The sequence below is a fragment of the Lissotriton vulgaris genome, chromosome 8 (genome assembly GCF_964263255.1).
Source record: "Lissotriton vulgaris chromosome 8, aLisVul1.2, whole genome shotgun sequence".
In the NCBI taxonomy this organism is placed as follows: domain Eukaryota; kingdom Metazoa; phylum Chordata; class Amphibia; order Caudata; family Salamandridae; genus Lissotriton; species Lissotriton vulgaris.
In genome coordinates, this window is record NC_141696.1 from 174850292 (window position 1) to 174865854 (window position 15563).

Below are 15563 nucleotides of genomic sequence, written 5' to 3' on the forward strand. Positions count from 1 at the left end.
AGTGGTTACAATCATGCACACCATAAATGCTTCAAAAGAGAGTGGTTCTTGTAAGCCATAAGAGTCTCAGTTAGACATACTATGTGGGGTTTATAAGCAAAACTCATATTTAACCATCCAAGTCTTCATAGAGCTATTAAGGCTAGCCACATTCCAATTCGTTAACTTAAGTTGAGCCATAATGTTTGTCTTGTGCCACAAAGGGCAATTTCCCCTATATGTAAAAAGCAATCAAATGTATCATTAAGAAGCCAGAAAAGGCGTAGAGTTTTTAACTCATTTCCCCCTACTGCCAACCCAACAAAACCCATTTGAAACATCAAAAAAAAAATACTAAATACCTACCCCCACCAGAACAAACCCCATCCCACTTGTTTGGCAAATAACTCCCCCAGACAGCACAAAGTGTGTGAACCCTACTTCCCACTCCCACAACCACCGTCCGCCACCACAATAGCATTTTAGCACAAAAGAAAAATAAGAAAAACAAACAAAAGAGGCAGAACACTTATTATCCATTGCCTTAATCAATATTATGTGTCAAGTGTAATGCCACCACCTTATTCATGCAACTAAATACAGCCCCCCACAGCCATCAGCCACCAGCCAATCCATGAAGTTCAGCAAGAGTTTCCCTCAAGTCAGCTACAATTTAAGCAGCATTAGCACACAACCTGTTGCTGCTATCTTTGCCATTTCGTAACTGACCTGATTTTCAGCAAGAACTTCCATATCTAATGGTTTTTGCAAATGAGTAAAACTTTTTGACTTTGGCCAGCTCTCCCCTCGTCAAAGTACATTTCTTGAATTTAGAATATTTTGTCCCATAGTCCATTGCAAATGGGTTTGAGAGATTTGTTTTCAGCCCTAAGCTGTTTATAAAAGTGTAAAAGGCATTAAGCAGGACATGGAGCCCGTTTGTCATTCTAATTAATTGCACTGCATTGTTCATGTACAATAATACTGGGATGGAGCAAGGCCTATCGTGGGTAATTATATCCTCATTGAGCACAAAATATCTTCTGAGCCATTAAAATAAGTAAGAAAAGAAAGGAAGCCATAACACAACCCTGAAGTACCCCAACAGTTGAATTTATTTTTGGAGAGAGTTCTCCCTCATTGCTGTGTCGTATCTTCACCGATGTGTGGCAATGTAATGGGGGGAGCAAGTCTGTCAGTGCCTTGTCTATACCCATGCCCTCGATCATGTCTCGGAGTTAAGAGTGTTGCACTATGTCAAAGGCACAGGTAAGATCTATAAAGGTCAAATAGATAGTTCATTTCTTAGCCCTGACATATTTTTCTGTATTTAGATGCAGATTTAGGCATTGATCCACAGTGCCCAGCCCGGGTTGAAACCCAAATTGCACATTCAACATACTTGTTTTCTAATGCCCATTCCTCAAGTCCTGAGAGTATTACCCTACCTAGAATCGTAACAGTACTATCTAGCAGCAAGATATAGTGGACCTCCAATGGTGGGTCTCAGGACATTTGAGATTATGGGGGCCCAGATTGGAAGATGTGCTTTAAATAGATCCAAGGGAGTGTCCATGTGGGCTGGGTGCTTTGGCTGAAGGGCTAATATTGATGGCCAGGATTAAATCCTTTTTATCAATCAATTGCCCAAAGCAAGTGGCAGCCTCTTGGTCATAGATAAGTATGTCTATTATCAATTGACTTTGATCCTAATTACCTGGGGCATGCATGAACTAGGATCAAGAAGGGATGAGAGTTATAACTTCCTGGATGAGCAGTAGCTTCTTACAGCTCAACGCAGAGAAGACAGAAGTCATACTCTTCAAGGACGCCATCACCAGATGATCTCCCAGTTGGTGGACTGATGACCTGGGTCCTTCTCCTCAGCCAAAGACAGATGTCTCAAACATTTATTTCAAACAGTAAATTTGTCTCCAACCTACATTTTATAATAAATCTCACACTAACTGCATTGAGTACCTTCTGAAACCAATACTCGGATGTCAGTAGGGGTATTAGAAAGGGATCCATTCATGTTATCTGCTGAACTAACTCCAAGATGGCAACATGGAGTATCATATTTGGTCTTAAAAGATCCACTAAGGGATTAGCAGGATTGTTATCTTATCGAGCGTATAAAGGCAAATATACAAACAATTGCATCACAGGACATAGAACCTGATAGACACAGATTAATGTTACATTTGATACCCGACATATGTATTGGATTAGTGAAAGTCAAATCCCTACTCGTCTACTACTAAACCAGATGCACATGATTTCCTTTATAAGTGCTTCAGTGAAATTAGTACCACAATTTGACTGTCACAATTTCCATCAATTGCAAACTTCAAACAATTCCAGTGCGAGTGGAAGAACACAGCCGAAAAAAAGTACTGTGTCAGAGTGTCCATTTATATACAGATTGATTTCTTACTTAAAATGACCCTACGAAGAAGTGCGTATTGCTAGTCCAAACAAGAGTCTTTTGGTCATGGGATCTGTGCTTTAATAAGGTCTGAACATCCTCTTTGATGAATGGTACCCTACAGAAGAGATCTGGCTGCCATCTGTATGGATCCTCAAACAAATAGAAAGCATGCCTGAGCCTTTGGAAATGTACATCCCCATGCCTGCAATCACCTGGTTTAAGGCGGCAAGTTAAACAGGAACCCCCATACACTCTTCTCAATCTTAGAATCCATTACAAGCAAGACCCAATGTGAGCCTCGATCGGACTAGAGGAAAAGTTGCTACAATCTTGCATGGCTCTCCATTGGTCATACACGGACACCTCCCAAACTGTTCCTTGGATGATCTTGATCAGTATTTAAGTGCTATCGGGTGATTACAGAATATAAATTTCAGTGTCGTAGCACTAATTTGCCCCTTCCAATACTGTTGTGGAAACCCTTGGAACCATCTGGTCCAAGTGGTAGACGAATTACTCCAGAGGGGAGAAAGGATGAAGATGTACTTCCTGAAGGCTTGAAGGGCATTTGCTTACTTTCCATGAGCTTGCTATACGCAGCGGCTTTTCGTTGTTTAACCCATGGGCTTCCAGAACTTATCCCACTATCGGAGGAGTAGTCTGTGAACTTCTGCATTTCAGGGCTTGTGCCATGGGTGGAAAATCCTCGATTTACTTGCTCCACAGCCAAGGGAGAAGGGTAGTGGGAATGGGCAAAGAGCTTGCGGGTCAAGAGGGGACTTGAACGGGGGCTGCTGAATGAAACTGGTTTAAATATGGCTGGACTGCAAACAATACCATTAGTGAAGGCTGAAGTGGATAAGCATCTACTAGTGAAAACAGGAGAAGCTGGTGCACTGTCTGACTCCGAAGAACTGTAGAGCGAAAGGTCTTCGACAGCATGCTGCAGTTGGTCAGCAACTCTAGTCTGCTTCTTTGTAGGTTTCTTATCCACAAACCCAGCGTCTTCAAGTTCTTCCTTTTCCTCTCCATTTTTCTTTCGGACACCTCTTTCATTGAGAAGCACAACTTTGATACTGGCACCATTGGTTGAACATTGATTTCTACTTAGTTCTTCATGAGCTTTTATGGCACTTGCAAGGCTTTCATATTCAATTAAAGCACAGCTCTTGATGTTCAGCTCTGGGAATTTTGATAAATATTTTTTCACATAAGAAGGAACCTCTTTCCCAGGTTTCAAGACACGTATAGAAACAATGACACCATAAGGAGAGAATATCTTAGTGACTATTTCTAAAGTATTGTTCTGAACAAGAATGTTAGGAGCATGATCTTGCAGAACAAAATCCCACGCTAGGAGAAGCTTGGTTGGAGCTAACCCGAGAAGAGACTCCGGAACTGGAGACTTTCTTCTGACTTTTGTCCCCTCTTCATTAACCTCCAAATTGTCTGAAAAGTTGAGGGCATACAGAGTTGTCCTCCAGTCGCGAGTCAGGTATTTGACCTTCTTAAAAGAAGTTAAAAGCTTGATGCTGACAAATCCCATTTTGTTTTTCTGTACGTGCTTCAGAAGGAAGGCATCTCTTGTTAAATTTTCATCGGAAAGGTAGAACTCCACTTGGGAAACCAATTTTTTAATCAGATTTGAGTCCGGTAACCCACAGTCAATCTCCAAGGAGTCCTCATCAAAGGTTTCGCTGAGGTCACAAAAACTCTCAGTAAAGTTACATCCCCCGCCGCCCTTCAAACCTTGACAAACTGACCAGATGTCAAAAACTTAGGGGTGTTAATGGACAATGACCGCAATATGGACAAAAATATAGAGGTAATAAAAAAAGCTTGCTCTTAGCCTCCTTTGGAAAGTTTTTCATTTCCTACCGGTATCCACACACAAAACCCTGGTCCATGCCCTGGTACTCAGTCGTTTGGACTTTAGCAATGCCTTGCTGATTGCCGTACCCCTTCTCTCCCTCTGCTGCGAAAACTCCACTGGTTGCCAGTTCGAAAAAGAATACAATTCAAAATCTCTTGTATCGTCTTCAAAGGCATAAACCAGATGGGGCCGATGTATCTCGCAGATAAGTTGGTGAAATATATCCCTCCACGCTCTCTCCACTCCGAAGGAAAGGGCCTGCTCAAGGTCCCGCGTATAAAATATGCCAGATTAGATGGAAAGTCTTTCTCATATCTTGCCCCTAAACTATGGAATCAGCTACCCCCTGAGATCCGTCTAACTCCCAACTACTTAGGATTCAGAAAAAAGTTCAAAACACTACTCTTTTAATTTGGTTGCCCATCAATGCAGCGGTCCTCAGCGCGGAGATACCCCATCTGGGGTGATGCAGGCGCTTTATAAATTACGTAAATAAATAAATAAAAATTACTGTGTCTATCTATGGCCTATCATGGCTTGATAAAAAAAGGATAATTAACTACTCTCCAAAATGCAATGCTGTCCTTCAGTTTGCCTGCAGATTCAAGGTCTTCCGAGGCTATCTCCCTGATGTTTGCCTTCCTTGCTGCTACTGCCACTTTATAAGCCAGTCTGGTTGAAATTACTTTCCTCTTGTCACATGGGTGTTCCACTACAGCTAGCTTAAAGCGTTTATGAAGTAGGGAGTAGGCGTGATTAAACCAGCCAGGTTTAGTTAATTGGAGGCATTTGACGCTGTTGTTAGTGTTGATGAAACATAAGAACAAATAGTTATATGCAGGTATGATAAGGTGAGGGGCTCCTTCCTGTTGGGCACACAGGGATAGTGTCTGCAGATTTTCCCTCATATGGTGTCCCATTAATTGCTTTTTATCCAACTTAATTTGAAATCCATTATTCTTTGTGTTCCTGTAGGTCAGTCAGCTTGTACTTGGAGTCACTCATCCTGGGATGAATTGGGCAGGCGCAGTCTTCCTTTTCAGACAGCCTGGCAGGCCTCAGCCAGCAGGGTAGTCCACTGGCAGTAGGGCAGACCTTCTTCTGTAGTATCCACAGGTCCAGGTGTGTACTGAGGAGTTAGGACCGGAGGTCCAATAATTATGCGTGTTGCTAGCTTTTGAATTGGGAGAAGCTTCTGGGGCTTTTCCCGAACAGATGTTTCTGGAATTTCTGTTCTCCCTGCCTTTGCCACAGATTATCTGGGGTCACAATAAACTAGTATGAAACACTGTGAATGTGCAGAGGCAGCCTTTTGAAGCGGGAGTGTGGTAAATGACAACTCCGTAACCCCTGTCCTGATAGAGATGGCCTACCCTGAAAACACCTACTCTCCCTTTGTGATCCTGTCTAGAAGGAATACGCAAAGGCCAACTGCCAAGTACACCTAGCCATGTGATCTAAGATACAGGCACCAAGTGGTTAGGGCAAGAAAATGCCAACTTTCTGAAAGTGCCATTTTCAGAATTGTGACTTAAAATCCAACTTTACCAATAAAGAGGGTTTTAAATTAAAATTCTCTAGAGGACAAATTTGATATTCCTACCTATTTCCAATTAAATGTTATCATATTATTAAATGTAATAAGGTAATCTAATGTTATCCTAATGGAAGATTTAGGACTTGCGCTTGTTTTTCACTGGAAGGGCACGTAAAACCTAAAAGTACATGTCCAGGTTTTTTAAATACCCTACTCCCTGACCTATGGGCAGTTTAGAGCCTGCGCTAGGAGTGACTTATATTCATTAAAAATGAAGGTTTTTGTCTGGAAAAGGGTTTATGTTGTCAGGCCTAAATAGCAGTATAAAACTGTACACACAGGCTGCAGTGGAGTGGCAGTCCTGAGACATAATCAAGAAGGTTACTTAAACGGGTTGCACAAGTTATGCAGGCCCACTAGTAGCATTAAATTTACAGGCCTGGGGTACATGCAGTACTATCTTATTAGGGACAAATAAGTTAATTAAATGTGCAATTGTGTGTAAGCCAATTTTACCATGCTTAAAGAAGAGAGCACAAGCACTTTAGGTGGGGCAGCAGTGATAAACTGCACTGAGTACTATGGCCAAGAAAAACACGAATAATAACGAAATCTCTGTAAAGGTTATCCTTAGATTGAGCTTCGGCTCTTCTTTTCCTTACGCAGGATTCAAGGGGAATATTCCCCCAATTTACAACGTGCCAGGGGTGTGTTTGCACACTTGTAATATCAGGCCCGCCCCCTCCCTGCACCACTGTGCAAACACGCCCTCTGGCATGTTGTAAATTGGGGGATTAAGTCCCCTTGAATCCTGAGGGTCCCTGGGGGCCAACTACCTCACCAGGTACCTCAAGTAAGTGCCACAGAGCTGCGTTGCCGAGAGATGTAAAAAGAGATGTTGCCTCGGACAACCTCTCTGCGACGCAGCTCTGTGGCACTTACTGGAGGTACCTGGTGGGCTTGTTGCCCCAAGGGACCCTCAAGACTCAAGGGGACTTAACCCCTTCCATGCTGATGACGAACCCCAGCAGTCATGCACTACGGTGCTCGTGTGCTGATGACGGCTGGGGTTCGTCACGGACCGCCCCTGTTCGTGTTGTTTACAGCACACCAGGGGAATCGCGGCCGCATGGAAGGGGTTAATAGATACCCCAATTTACAATGCGCCAGAGGGTGTATTTTCACACTTGTAAAATCATGCCCCGCTCCCACCCTAAACCACTATGCAAACAAGCCCCCTGGTGGATTAAGTCATCTTGAGTCCTGAGGGTTGAGTGGTGTAAAAAGGGGGCATGGCCTTGGAACACCTCTATGCAACGCAGCTCCCTGGCGCTTCCTGGAGGTTTCTGGAGGGCTAGTTGGCCCCTAGGGACCCTCAGATTTCAAGGGGAATTAACTCCCCTACTTACAACGCACCAGAGGGCACGTTTTCAGAGTGCTTCAGGGAGGGGGCGGGGCCTCTGGCGCGATGCAAACTTTTATTTTTTTCAGAAGTGAGGCTGTTTGGCCCCCTTTCATTTCCCATTTTTTGGACCCTGGGGACCCCATCCCCCAGGGCCTGACCCCTATATTTAAAATAAATAAATGAGAAGGGGGCCGCGTGGCCCCCTCCGGAGGCCAATTTCGGCCCCGGGTACCCCATCCCCCGGGGCATGGCCAGACTTTGTTTTTTTATAAAATGTGTTGTATTTATTTGGAGGGGGGCCGGTTGGCTCCTGCTCCTCAGGCCAAATATGGCCTCGGTAACCCATCCACCGAGGCAGGCCTTTCCTTTTTTTGTTTTCTTTTGACAAGGGAGAGGAGACATTTGGCCCCCCTCCTGGGCCACTTCTGGCCCCAGGGAACTCATCCCCCGGGGCATGGTCACTCCGTTGGAGACCATGGGGTGAGCCCCAATGCCCCCACGGTCCCTGCCAGCACTGGAAGTAACACCACATGCAACATTTAATCAAGTGGATACAAAAAATAAAGATAACAAATAATTTAAAAGTGCTTTGTCGCTATTTGAAAACTCAGAAAATATGTCCTCATTTTAGTTTTTTAGAGCACTAACCATAATTGTGATGCAAATAAGACCCTCTAATATATGGAATTTCTAAAGGAAAGGCTCTAGGTATTACAGATTTGATTACATCAAGATGACGTCAGGCGTTCCACACTTTTGTAATAAATATAGAATGGTAGCAATCTAGTTATTCATTAGGATACTGTTGAGAGGCAGAGGCACGGAAGGTGTCCCTTCCTGCACAAAACAATCTTCGGACAACACAGACATCCTTGCACCATGGTGCCTGTGTCACCGCATGGCTGCAGTTTGTGCAGCAGTGCAGAGGGAAGCACAGAGTTGCAACATATTCATGTACATATGTCACATCCCTGTGCTTCAGAAGGGTCTTGCAGTGTCACGCTGCAGTACTTCCTCATAAATCTTCACCTAATAATTCACCATACACTACTAATGCATTCTTTCAGTCAGTCATGCTGTATACATACCTTCAACCAAACTTTCACACATTACCTTGCAATTATAGTTCTTTCTTTAACCAGAAAAGGTAGTTCTGATAGGATTTTTTTTTTCTTTTGTATTGTTTTTAATTTTTTTGAGCAATTTTGTATTCTTTTGTTTTTTCCCTAAAAAATAAACAAAAAATAACAAATAAAACAGGAAACTTTTGGAATTACTTATCATTCCAAAAACAACAACAAAATAATTAACAACAATGGTTTCGTTGCGCAGCACAAACTGCATCCACCAACTGCTCACCGAAGCATACAAGTTTCTGACACTTCATACAGTGTTGCTCGAGAAAGGCGAATTCTGGCCTACAGTCCATTGCAGGTGTTCCTGAGGGCGCCCCACAGGTGAGGGGTTCAAAGCAGCTCGTCTCACTTCCTCCCGAGCAAGACTGAGAGGATGTCTGGTCCGGAGATGCTTGTACATAGAAGCAGTGTCACAAGAGTATTTTTTTTCACTGCCTCTTGACAGGACTCAGTCACGAATTTCGCACATCACCTTTCTCGCATTCACTTTCTTCTCTCTAGGTGGAAACAGATTCCGGCCTCTGTGGACATGGTGCCTCCTGCAAGATTTCTTCTTCAGAAGATACTTCCTCCTGTTGCTGCTGCTGTACAGATGCCATTTTGTTTGATATTTTTTGAAAAACACCAAAAAAAACAAGCAAAAAGGTTTCTTGTAGGAAAAGAGATACCTCTCTAAAGATGCTCCAACAAGAATGATTAAAATGCATGGGGTCCTTCAATAGTTATAGTGGGAAATGTTATGAACCAATGAAATCTTTTTTTTTTAGGTCACAGGGGATCCGCGCACTCTGCGCTCACGAAGCACGCACCCGACGCAACTTTGCGAAAATATATTTAAAAATAATGTACGTTTATTATAAGTACAAATATATTATTTTTTATGAATATCTTAGATAATCTCTTACCCTAAAATGTATATTAAAGACACATACATATCATTTTAGAGCATAACATTTTTTGGCGGGAGTCGCGCACTCAGCATACCCCAGCACGTATATATGACGTCACGCAGAACCCGCCACCGCGCAAGTGTCGCGTACCGTAATGCGCGTTTGTCACGAATGCGCAGGAGCTGGAGTCACGGACTGGTTTCATACCAATCGCACACATCATGTAATATTAAATGTATATGATGTAACTGAAAAACACACAGCCGTCACACACTGTAATCCTTCACAACGTTTCTAAAATGGCGGCTAGAATCCGCGCACCTACCGTGATGTGTGCGCTTTGGGTGCACGACTCTAAAAACAATTAGGAAAAAAAAGAAAATTATATAAATATATTCAAATAAAAAATAAAACAAAAAAATCAATATTTCAGTTTGAATTTTTTAAACATTTTTTGTTGCAATTTTCTAAAAAATCTATAATGTTATTTAATGAATAAAATATTTATAAATTAACAGTTAAAAAACTAGAAAATCAGTACAAAAAAATAGGTATAACTACTATTACACTTAAAAGTTAGCATTTAAAAAACCTTTTAAATTCACTGTAAAAACCACAGGTTTCAGAGATTTTATAGTTAGAAATTAGCATTGAAAAAAGCTTTGAAATTCACTGTAAAAACCATAGGTTTCAGAGACGTTATAGTTAGAAATTTACATTTAAAAAACCTTGGAAATTCACAGAAAAAAACCATAGAAATTCCTCTGTTATCATTAGTTCTGCTAACTGTAACTCATGCACCCACAATGCACTGCTGATGATGTCACATATTACATCATTCATGACATGGTCAGTGACACCACTGATGGCATCACTGATGACATCTTAAATGACATCACTGATGACATCACTGATGACATCAACCACGTGACAATCTGATATACCTCTTCATACACTGGTATAACCTTTCATCACTCACTGTAAAACACAAAGTACAACATTTGAAACCATTTACACACCAATACCAGTTACTATATACCCACTCACTGATTCCTATGTCTACGCACACAACTACCAATTCAACAACAGAATCACTTATACATGCAGTCACTAATTAATAGAACACTATAAAATGCACTTGTACACATATATAGACATTGACACGTCAGCAGTCATCTTAGTCAGGTTATGCAGTCATCCTACTCACTCATGAAAAATGATTAATCACACGTACATTTAGTCACTTACACAATTATACACACAACACCTCATTTATTCAAACGCATAGTAACTCATAGTTAATATGTTAAAAAATCAACATTACAATTATACACTCATTCATATAGTTACTCTCACAATCACTGACTCTTACGTATACTTATTTATATACACCACCTCTCCCATACAACGCCTTTTATTTTTTTACTTTGTTGAGGATGTACAACTAAAACATATATTTGCTCACGAACACACAAATAAATACACTCAGTCACCCAAACAACTGTTTCCACATAAACTCTTAAACTTACACACATAGTCAATCAACCATTCACACATCTATGCAGAGTTACAAGCACCACAACCAACCACACACAAACTCGGTGTCAGATACAAATACTCACCCAACTAATCAATAACTAATATACACATTCATGCAGTTAGTGACCAACTGTTGCAGCATGTTTTATAACAACAGAGACAGTGATGTACACATTCACATAGTTTAGTTACTAATCCATGTAAGACACTTTTAATTACTCACTTAAACAGACAGTCAGACAGCTACTAAATCTTCCATCCAGACAGTTATATATCTACTCAACCTTCAAAACAGATTGGCATATATATAATATTAAAATTTCAAACGAAACCACATTCACTGGAGGATGTCATCAGTGATCTCATGAGGGATGTCATTTGAGATGCCATCAGTGATGTAACTGACCATGTCATGAATGATGTAATATGTGACATCATAAGCAGTGCATTGCGGGTGCGCAAGTTATAATTAGCAGAACTAATTATAACAGAGGAATTTCTATGGTTTTGTACGAGTGGAATGTCCAGCTATCTACAACACCCCTGCAACATAAGGTTTTTTTCTGTGAATATGTATATATATTTATATATATCCATTTCCATGAATCCACCCTGGATGCGAACACATGGTGGGTGCTACTGTAAACAGTAGGATGAAACCCGTTTTGTTACCAACAACTTGAAAAAACAGGTAGGAGCACTCTCAGGGCAATTCAATAGATTTAATTATGCAGATGCATTTTGGTGTAGTGCCTTACTCATCTCAGGCTAACCAGAGTGACTACAAGGGTCAGTTGACTGGCCTCCTGTGTGAGCTACAGGGGATAAACAAGCTTCAGAGGCCTCCCTGCAAATGTCCAACTCACCTGCTGCAACTGGACCTGCAAATGGACCTGCCTGGGCCCTGCTGTCCTCGGCTAGAGTGTGTCCCTGATCCTCAAGTTGTACCTCCCCAGGTCCTGGTCCCTTGGCTAGCATCACAGTTTACTGCCACTCAAGAAAAGATGAACATTCTGACATTTGGGGTTTCTCCAAGACTGCTACCCATGATGACCTTCGATGCAAAGCTCTAGTGAGACCTGCTCTTCAAGCTACAGCGACTGCCAGCGACAACCGGAGACGTGAGAGCGGCAATTCACACTACAGCAATAACAGCCCGCGGAGACCGCCAATGCAAAGCTCCTGCAAATACCATTCGCGACATCTGACAGGCTCTTCATGCTACAGGGAAGACCATACATGATGCTCTACCTGCACCTCATGACCTTCTGCATTGCAAATGGACCTCTTGAAGATAACTTCTCAGTAAAACTAACCTGGATGCTGTTTTCGACCATCACTCCATTGGAGTCATCCTGAACTTGTTAACTTTCCCCGGTCTAGCGTGACCAGATGACTGTGAGTGACGCTTTGTGCTTTTAGACACTATTTTTAATTATAGTTTAAAAATTGAATATCTGCAGTTCTACTGATTCGATTTTTATAGTACTGGTATCATTTTATTGAGTGAAATCTACCATAGTCAAATCTTAAACAACATTTGAAATAATTTCTACCCAATAACCAGAATCATCCCCAACCCCTATAAATCCCTTACTGCCTGATACTCTTAGATATTGTGAGCCCGAAAAGCCACTTAATACAAATTACCTTTCCTTGAACTCTGTAAAACCCTTACTAATCCATACCGTTACCCATCCCTGTTTCCTAAAATATCCCTTAAAACCTTTACTATCCCATACCCTACAGATCCCTGAACACTAAAAAAGCCTTACTACCCCATACCATTATCCATCCATCAACACTTTGCAAGCACTTATTGCCTCATACCCTCACCCATCCCATATCCATTAAGTCCTCTTTTTTAAATAAAATAATAATTATGTAATTTAATAATACTTACCTGCATGGCAAAGTACTGCGTGGTAAAGTATCCAATCAGGCCTGTGTGGTAAAGGTATTCACTGTAACATCTTGCGAGGAAAATACATCAGTTCCAGACTGTATACCCTCTGAAACAAACCGCTCCAGCCCCAGAAGCACCCTCATTATGTATTATGCTCTTTATTTGCTTTAATAGGATCCTTTATATTTTCTTAGTGCCAGATGCGACATAGGGGAGCAGCACTATATCAACATCTCCTCATTAAGCTTGCTTATCTAACTGGGGATGTCTCCCACAACCATTTTGTTTTGTCACATAAGAGAAATGCACATTTAATTAAACAAGAAAAATGCACTTGCAAATAAAAACGATGTAAAAATAATGCTGCTAATCAGAATTCTAGGCTATTGGAGAGAGGCCTCAGTCTTGATGTGATGTGTGACTGAGCTCCCACAAGGTGCAAATAAAATAATTCATATCTGGTTTTGGTAAAGACTATTAGACTCACAGTTGGTACCTTGGATCAAGCAGCAGATCCTTCCTCAGAGAAATTGTGTGGTATGTGTACAGGCTCTCCTCTGCTTCATCAGCATTCACGATTCTCAGGGCAAGTTCTTTTTAAGTAGGGCATTATCTTACAGCAAGCAGAAACTTTGCAGATCAACATCACTCTAGAATCTTATAGAAACATCCTCAAGCAGTCAGGCACTTCCCAAGAGACAAGGACAAGTGACCATATGCCAGAGGATCTAAGTTTAGAAATTGGCTCTTCCAGTTTTAGAAAAGAGTATTGGAGGAAGAATTAAAAAGTGAAGTTGAAGATGACTTTTTCCAAGGGCTCTAGCAGGTGGTCAAGAATGCTTTAGTGCTGTAGACAGGGACATTTGGGGTTATTTGGTGTGTGCCAGGTGGTCTGCGGGGCTGCCTGAGAAGCGGAAGCTATCACCTTCCTAGTGGAAGTCCGCCAATCAGACTTGGAGATCACAGCCAATACATCAGGGATCATTTTGCCTAAAGTGGCTGGTGTGGCGGAAGCTTATTTAATACAACTGAAATGCTGGCTGGCAAGTTTGCATTGCAAATGGTTAGCTTTTTATTTTTGCTTAGCAGGAACACCTCTAAAGCAGGGGTGTATATCTACAACACAAATAATGAATGTCTTTTCACCCATTGCATGTGGATAATTTCTCTTATTTTATGTTTTAGACCATCAATAATTCTTCGATAGTCCTAACAGGACAATGTACAGTGGAAGGACAACAGTAAAGAGAATGGACCTACCGATGTGCAATGAGTGAGATCAATATTTTCATGTTGTTGGACAAAAGCTTCGCCCAATGGAACCAACTGAGATTCCATTGGCAGAAACCTGAAATTTCGCTCACATCCCATTGAGATAGGTGAACTTCACATCTGGCAGACAGGATAGCTGCTGCTTTCTGACAGATGTAGAGTGTGAGAAAATGCAGTTTATCATATGGTGTAGTTGTGCGACCTCACTGTGTAATAAACTCACAGACCTTTGTAGCTGTGGCCTTGAGCTGTCAGGCTTTAACAAAGGACTAATAGCAAAGCATAGAAGTAACACAACAATTAAATAAGAAAGAAACACAACATAAATCAAATGTGACATCGATTTATAAAAATAGATCTTATTTTTATGAATTCTTAGACACCAAAATGAACAAACAGCAGTATTCAGCTTCTGGAGATACCTAATGGTTGGGCAAATCATAAATCACTTCTTTTTTACTCTAATAGCAAACACACATTGGCAACTACTGCAGTTAGTGAATAATTTGAAAATTTGGAAAACATTTGTACAGTTGAGATTGGTTACTCTGGCACACATTGGGCATCTATTTCCATCAGGGAGCAAGTCACAGGAACCAGTAAGGCCTAGTAGGACAGTTACATTGCAGTCAAAGCAGTGTCCATTCTAGTTCCAGGCTCTATGGGTGAACCACCATAGACATCAGTGGAGTGGTCATGATGCAAGAGACAAGGGTTGCTGAAGATTCTGAGGATGCTGTGGAAGCTGATTTGGTCAATGGGGTCTTCTTGGAGCCGCTCCACAGTACACAAACACAGTTGGGCGACTTTGGCCACAGGGATTGATGTTCCTCTAAGTCCAGGTGAAGCCCAGGCAAAAAACAATTGCCACTGGTCTACAGGTTTTTAGTCACAGCCAACGTGGGAGTTTCCTTTAACTGAGACTACTGTCCCTCTTGGGCAACCAAACTTAATTCTGATAACTTTCCCGCATCCAGGAGACTCAGGTTCAAGTTTTTGACTTTTGTGTCTTAGTCATCCAGTCTCCGCTTCAGTGGTCAGTTGCGATCATGCCAATGTGGATACCAATTTGCCAAGGCGACGTCCTTGGCTTTCATGGCCTTAGACTTCAAACGATAAGTAAGGCAATGCAGCGAGCGCAAAGTAAGTGATTTTATTTATTTAATATTACTAATCCTGTCTTCTGTCGACTTCCACCAACCACCACAGTGCCCCGCCCCACTGCTCTTACCTGTGCGAGCTGCCACTGCTTAAGCAATTGTTGTCCATCCGATAGCTACTTCTAAAAGGCACAAGCGCTGTTGGGATGCAATGCTATTGCTTTTCTTAAGCAATAGTGATGATCAGCTGCGTATTGTCCACATATGAAATGATAGTGAAGCCAAAGCATTCAATAACATTGGCCAGGGGGTAGACATAGATGTTAAAAAGAGTTTGACTCAGGGAAGTTCCATGAGGAACTGCTTGACATAGTGGAAACGTCTTTGAGTAAAACAGCTTTTGAGAAACCTGAAAGGTTCAATCTTGCAAGAAAAAGGCAAACCAAAGCAGGACTTTGCTTCCAATACCACTTTACCACAGTCTTTTTAACAAGA

The 15563-nt window shown here is 41.7% G+C and overlaps 1 protein-coding gene across 1 annotated transcript; it reads right to left on the reverse strand.

Annotated features, from left to right (window-relative positions):
• Positions 1-2015: 2015 nt before the first annotated feature.
• On the reverse strand, positions 2016-11768 carry LOC147696835 (la-related protein 6-like). The gene is made up of 2 exons (XM_086936074.1): positions 11657-11768; positions 2016-4168 (listed from the first exon to the last, which is right to left on the reverse strand). Exons 1-2 carry the CDS (start codon positions 11766-11768, stop codon positions 2844-2846), a joined length of 1437 nt encoding a protein of 478 aa, XP_086792200.1. The 3' UTR covers positions 2016-2843.
• Positions 11769-15563: the final 3795 nt, after the last annotated feature.

Bases quoted from the DNA above. Each gene is read 5' to 3' on its own strand.
- LOC147696835 (XM_086936074.1), bottom strand. From the start codon at position 11,768: ATGCTAGCCAAGGGACCAGGACCTGGGGAGGTACAACTTGAGGATCAG. The intron at 4,169-11,656 runs GTGAGTTGGACA...ACATCTGGTCAG, and splicing joins TGCAGGTCCAGTTGCAGCAG to TTTGTCAAGGTTTGAAGGGC.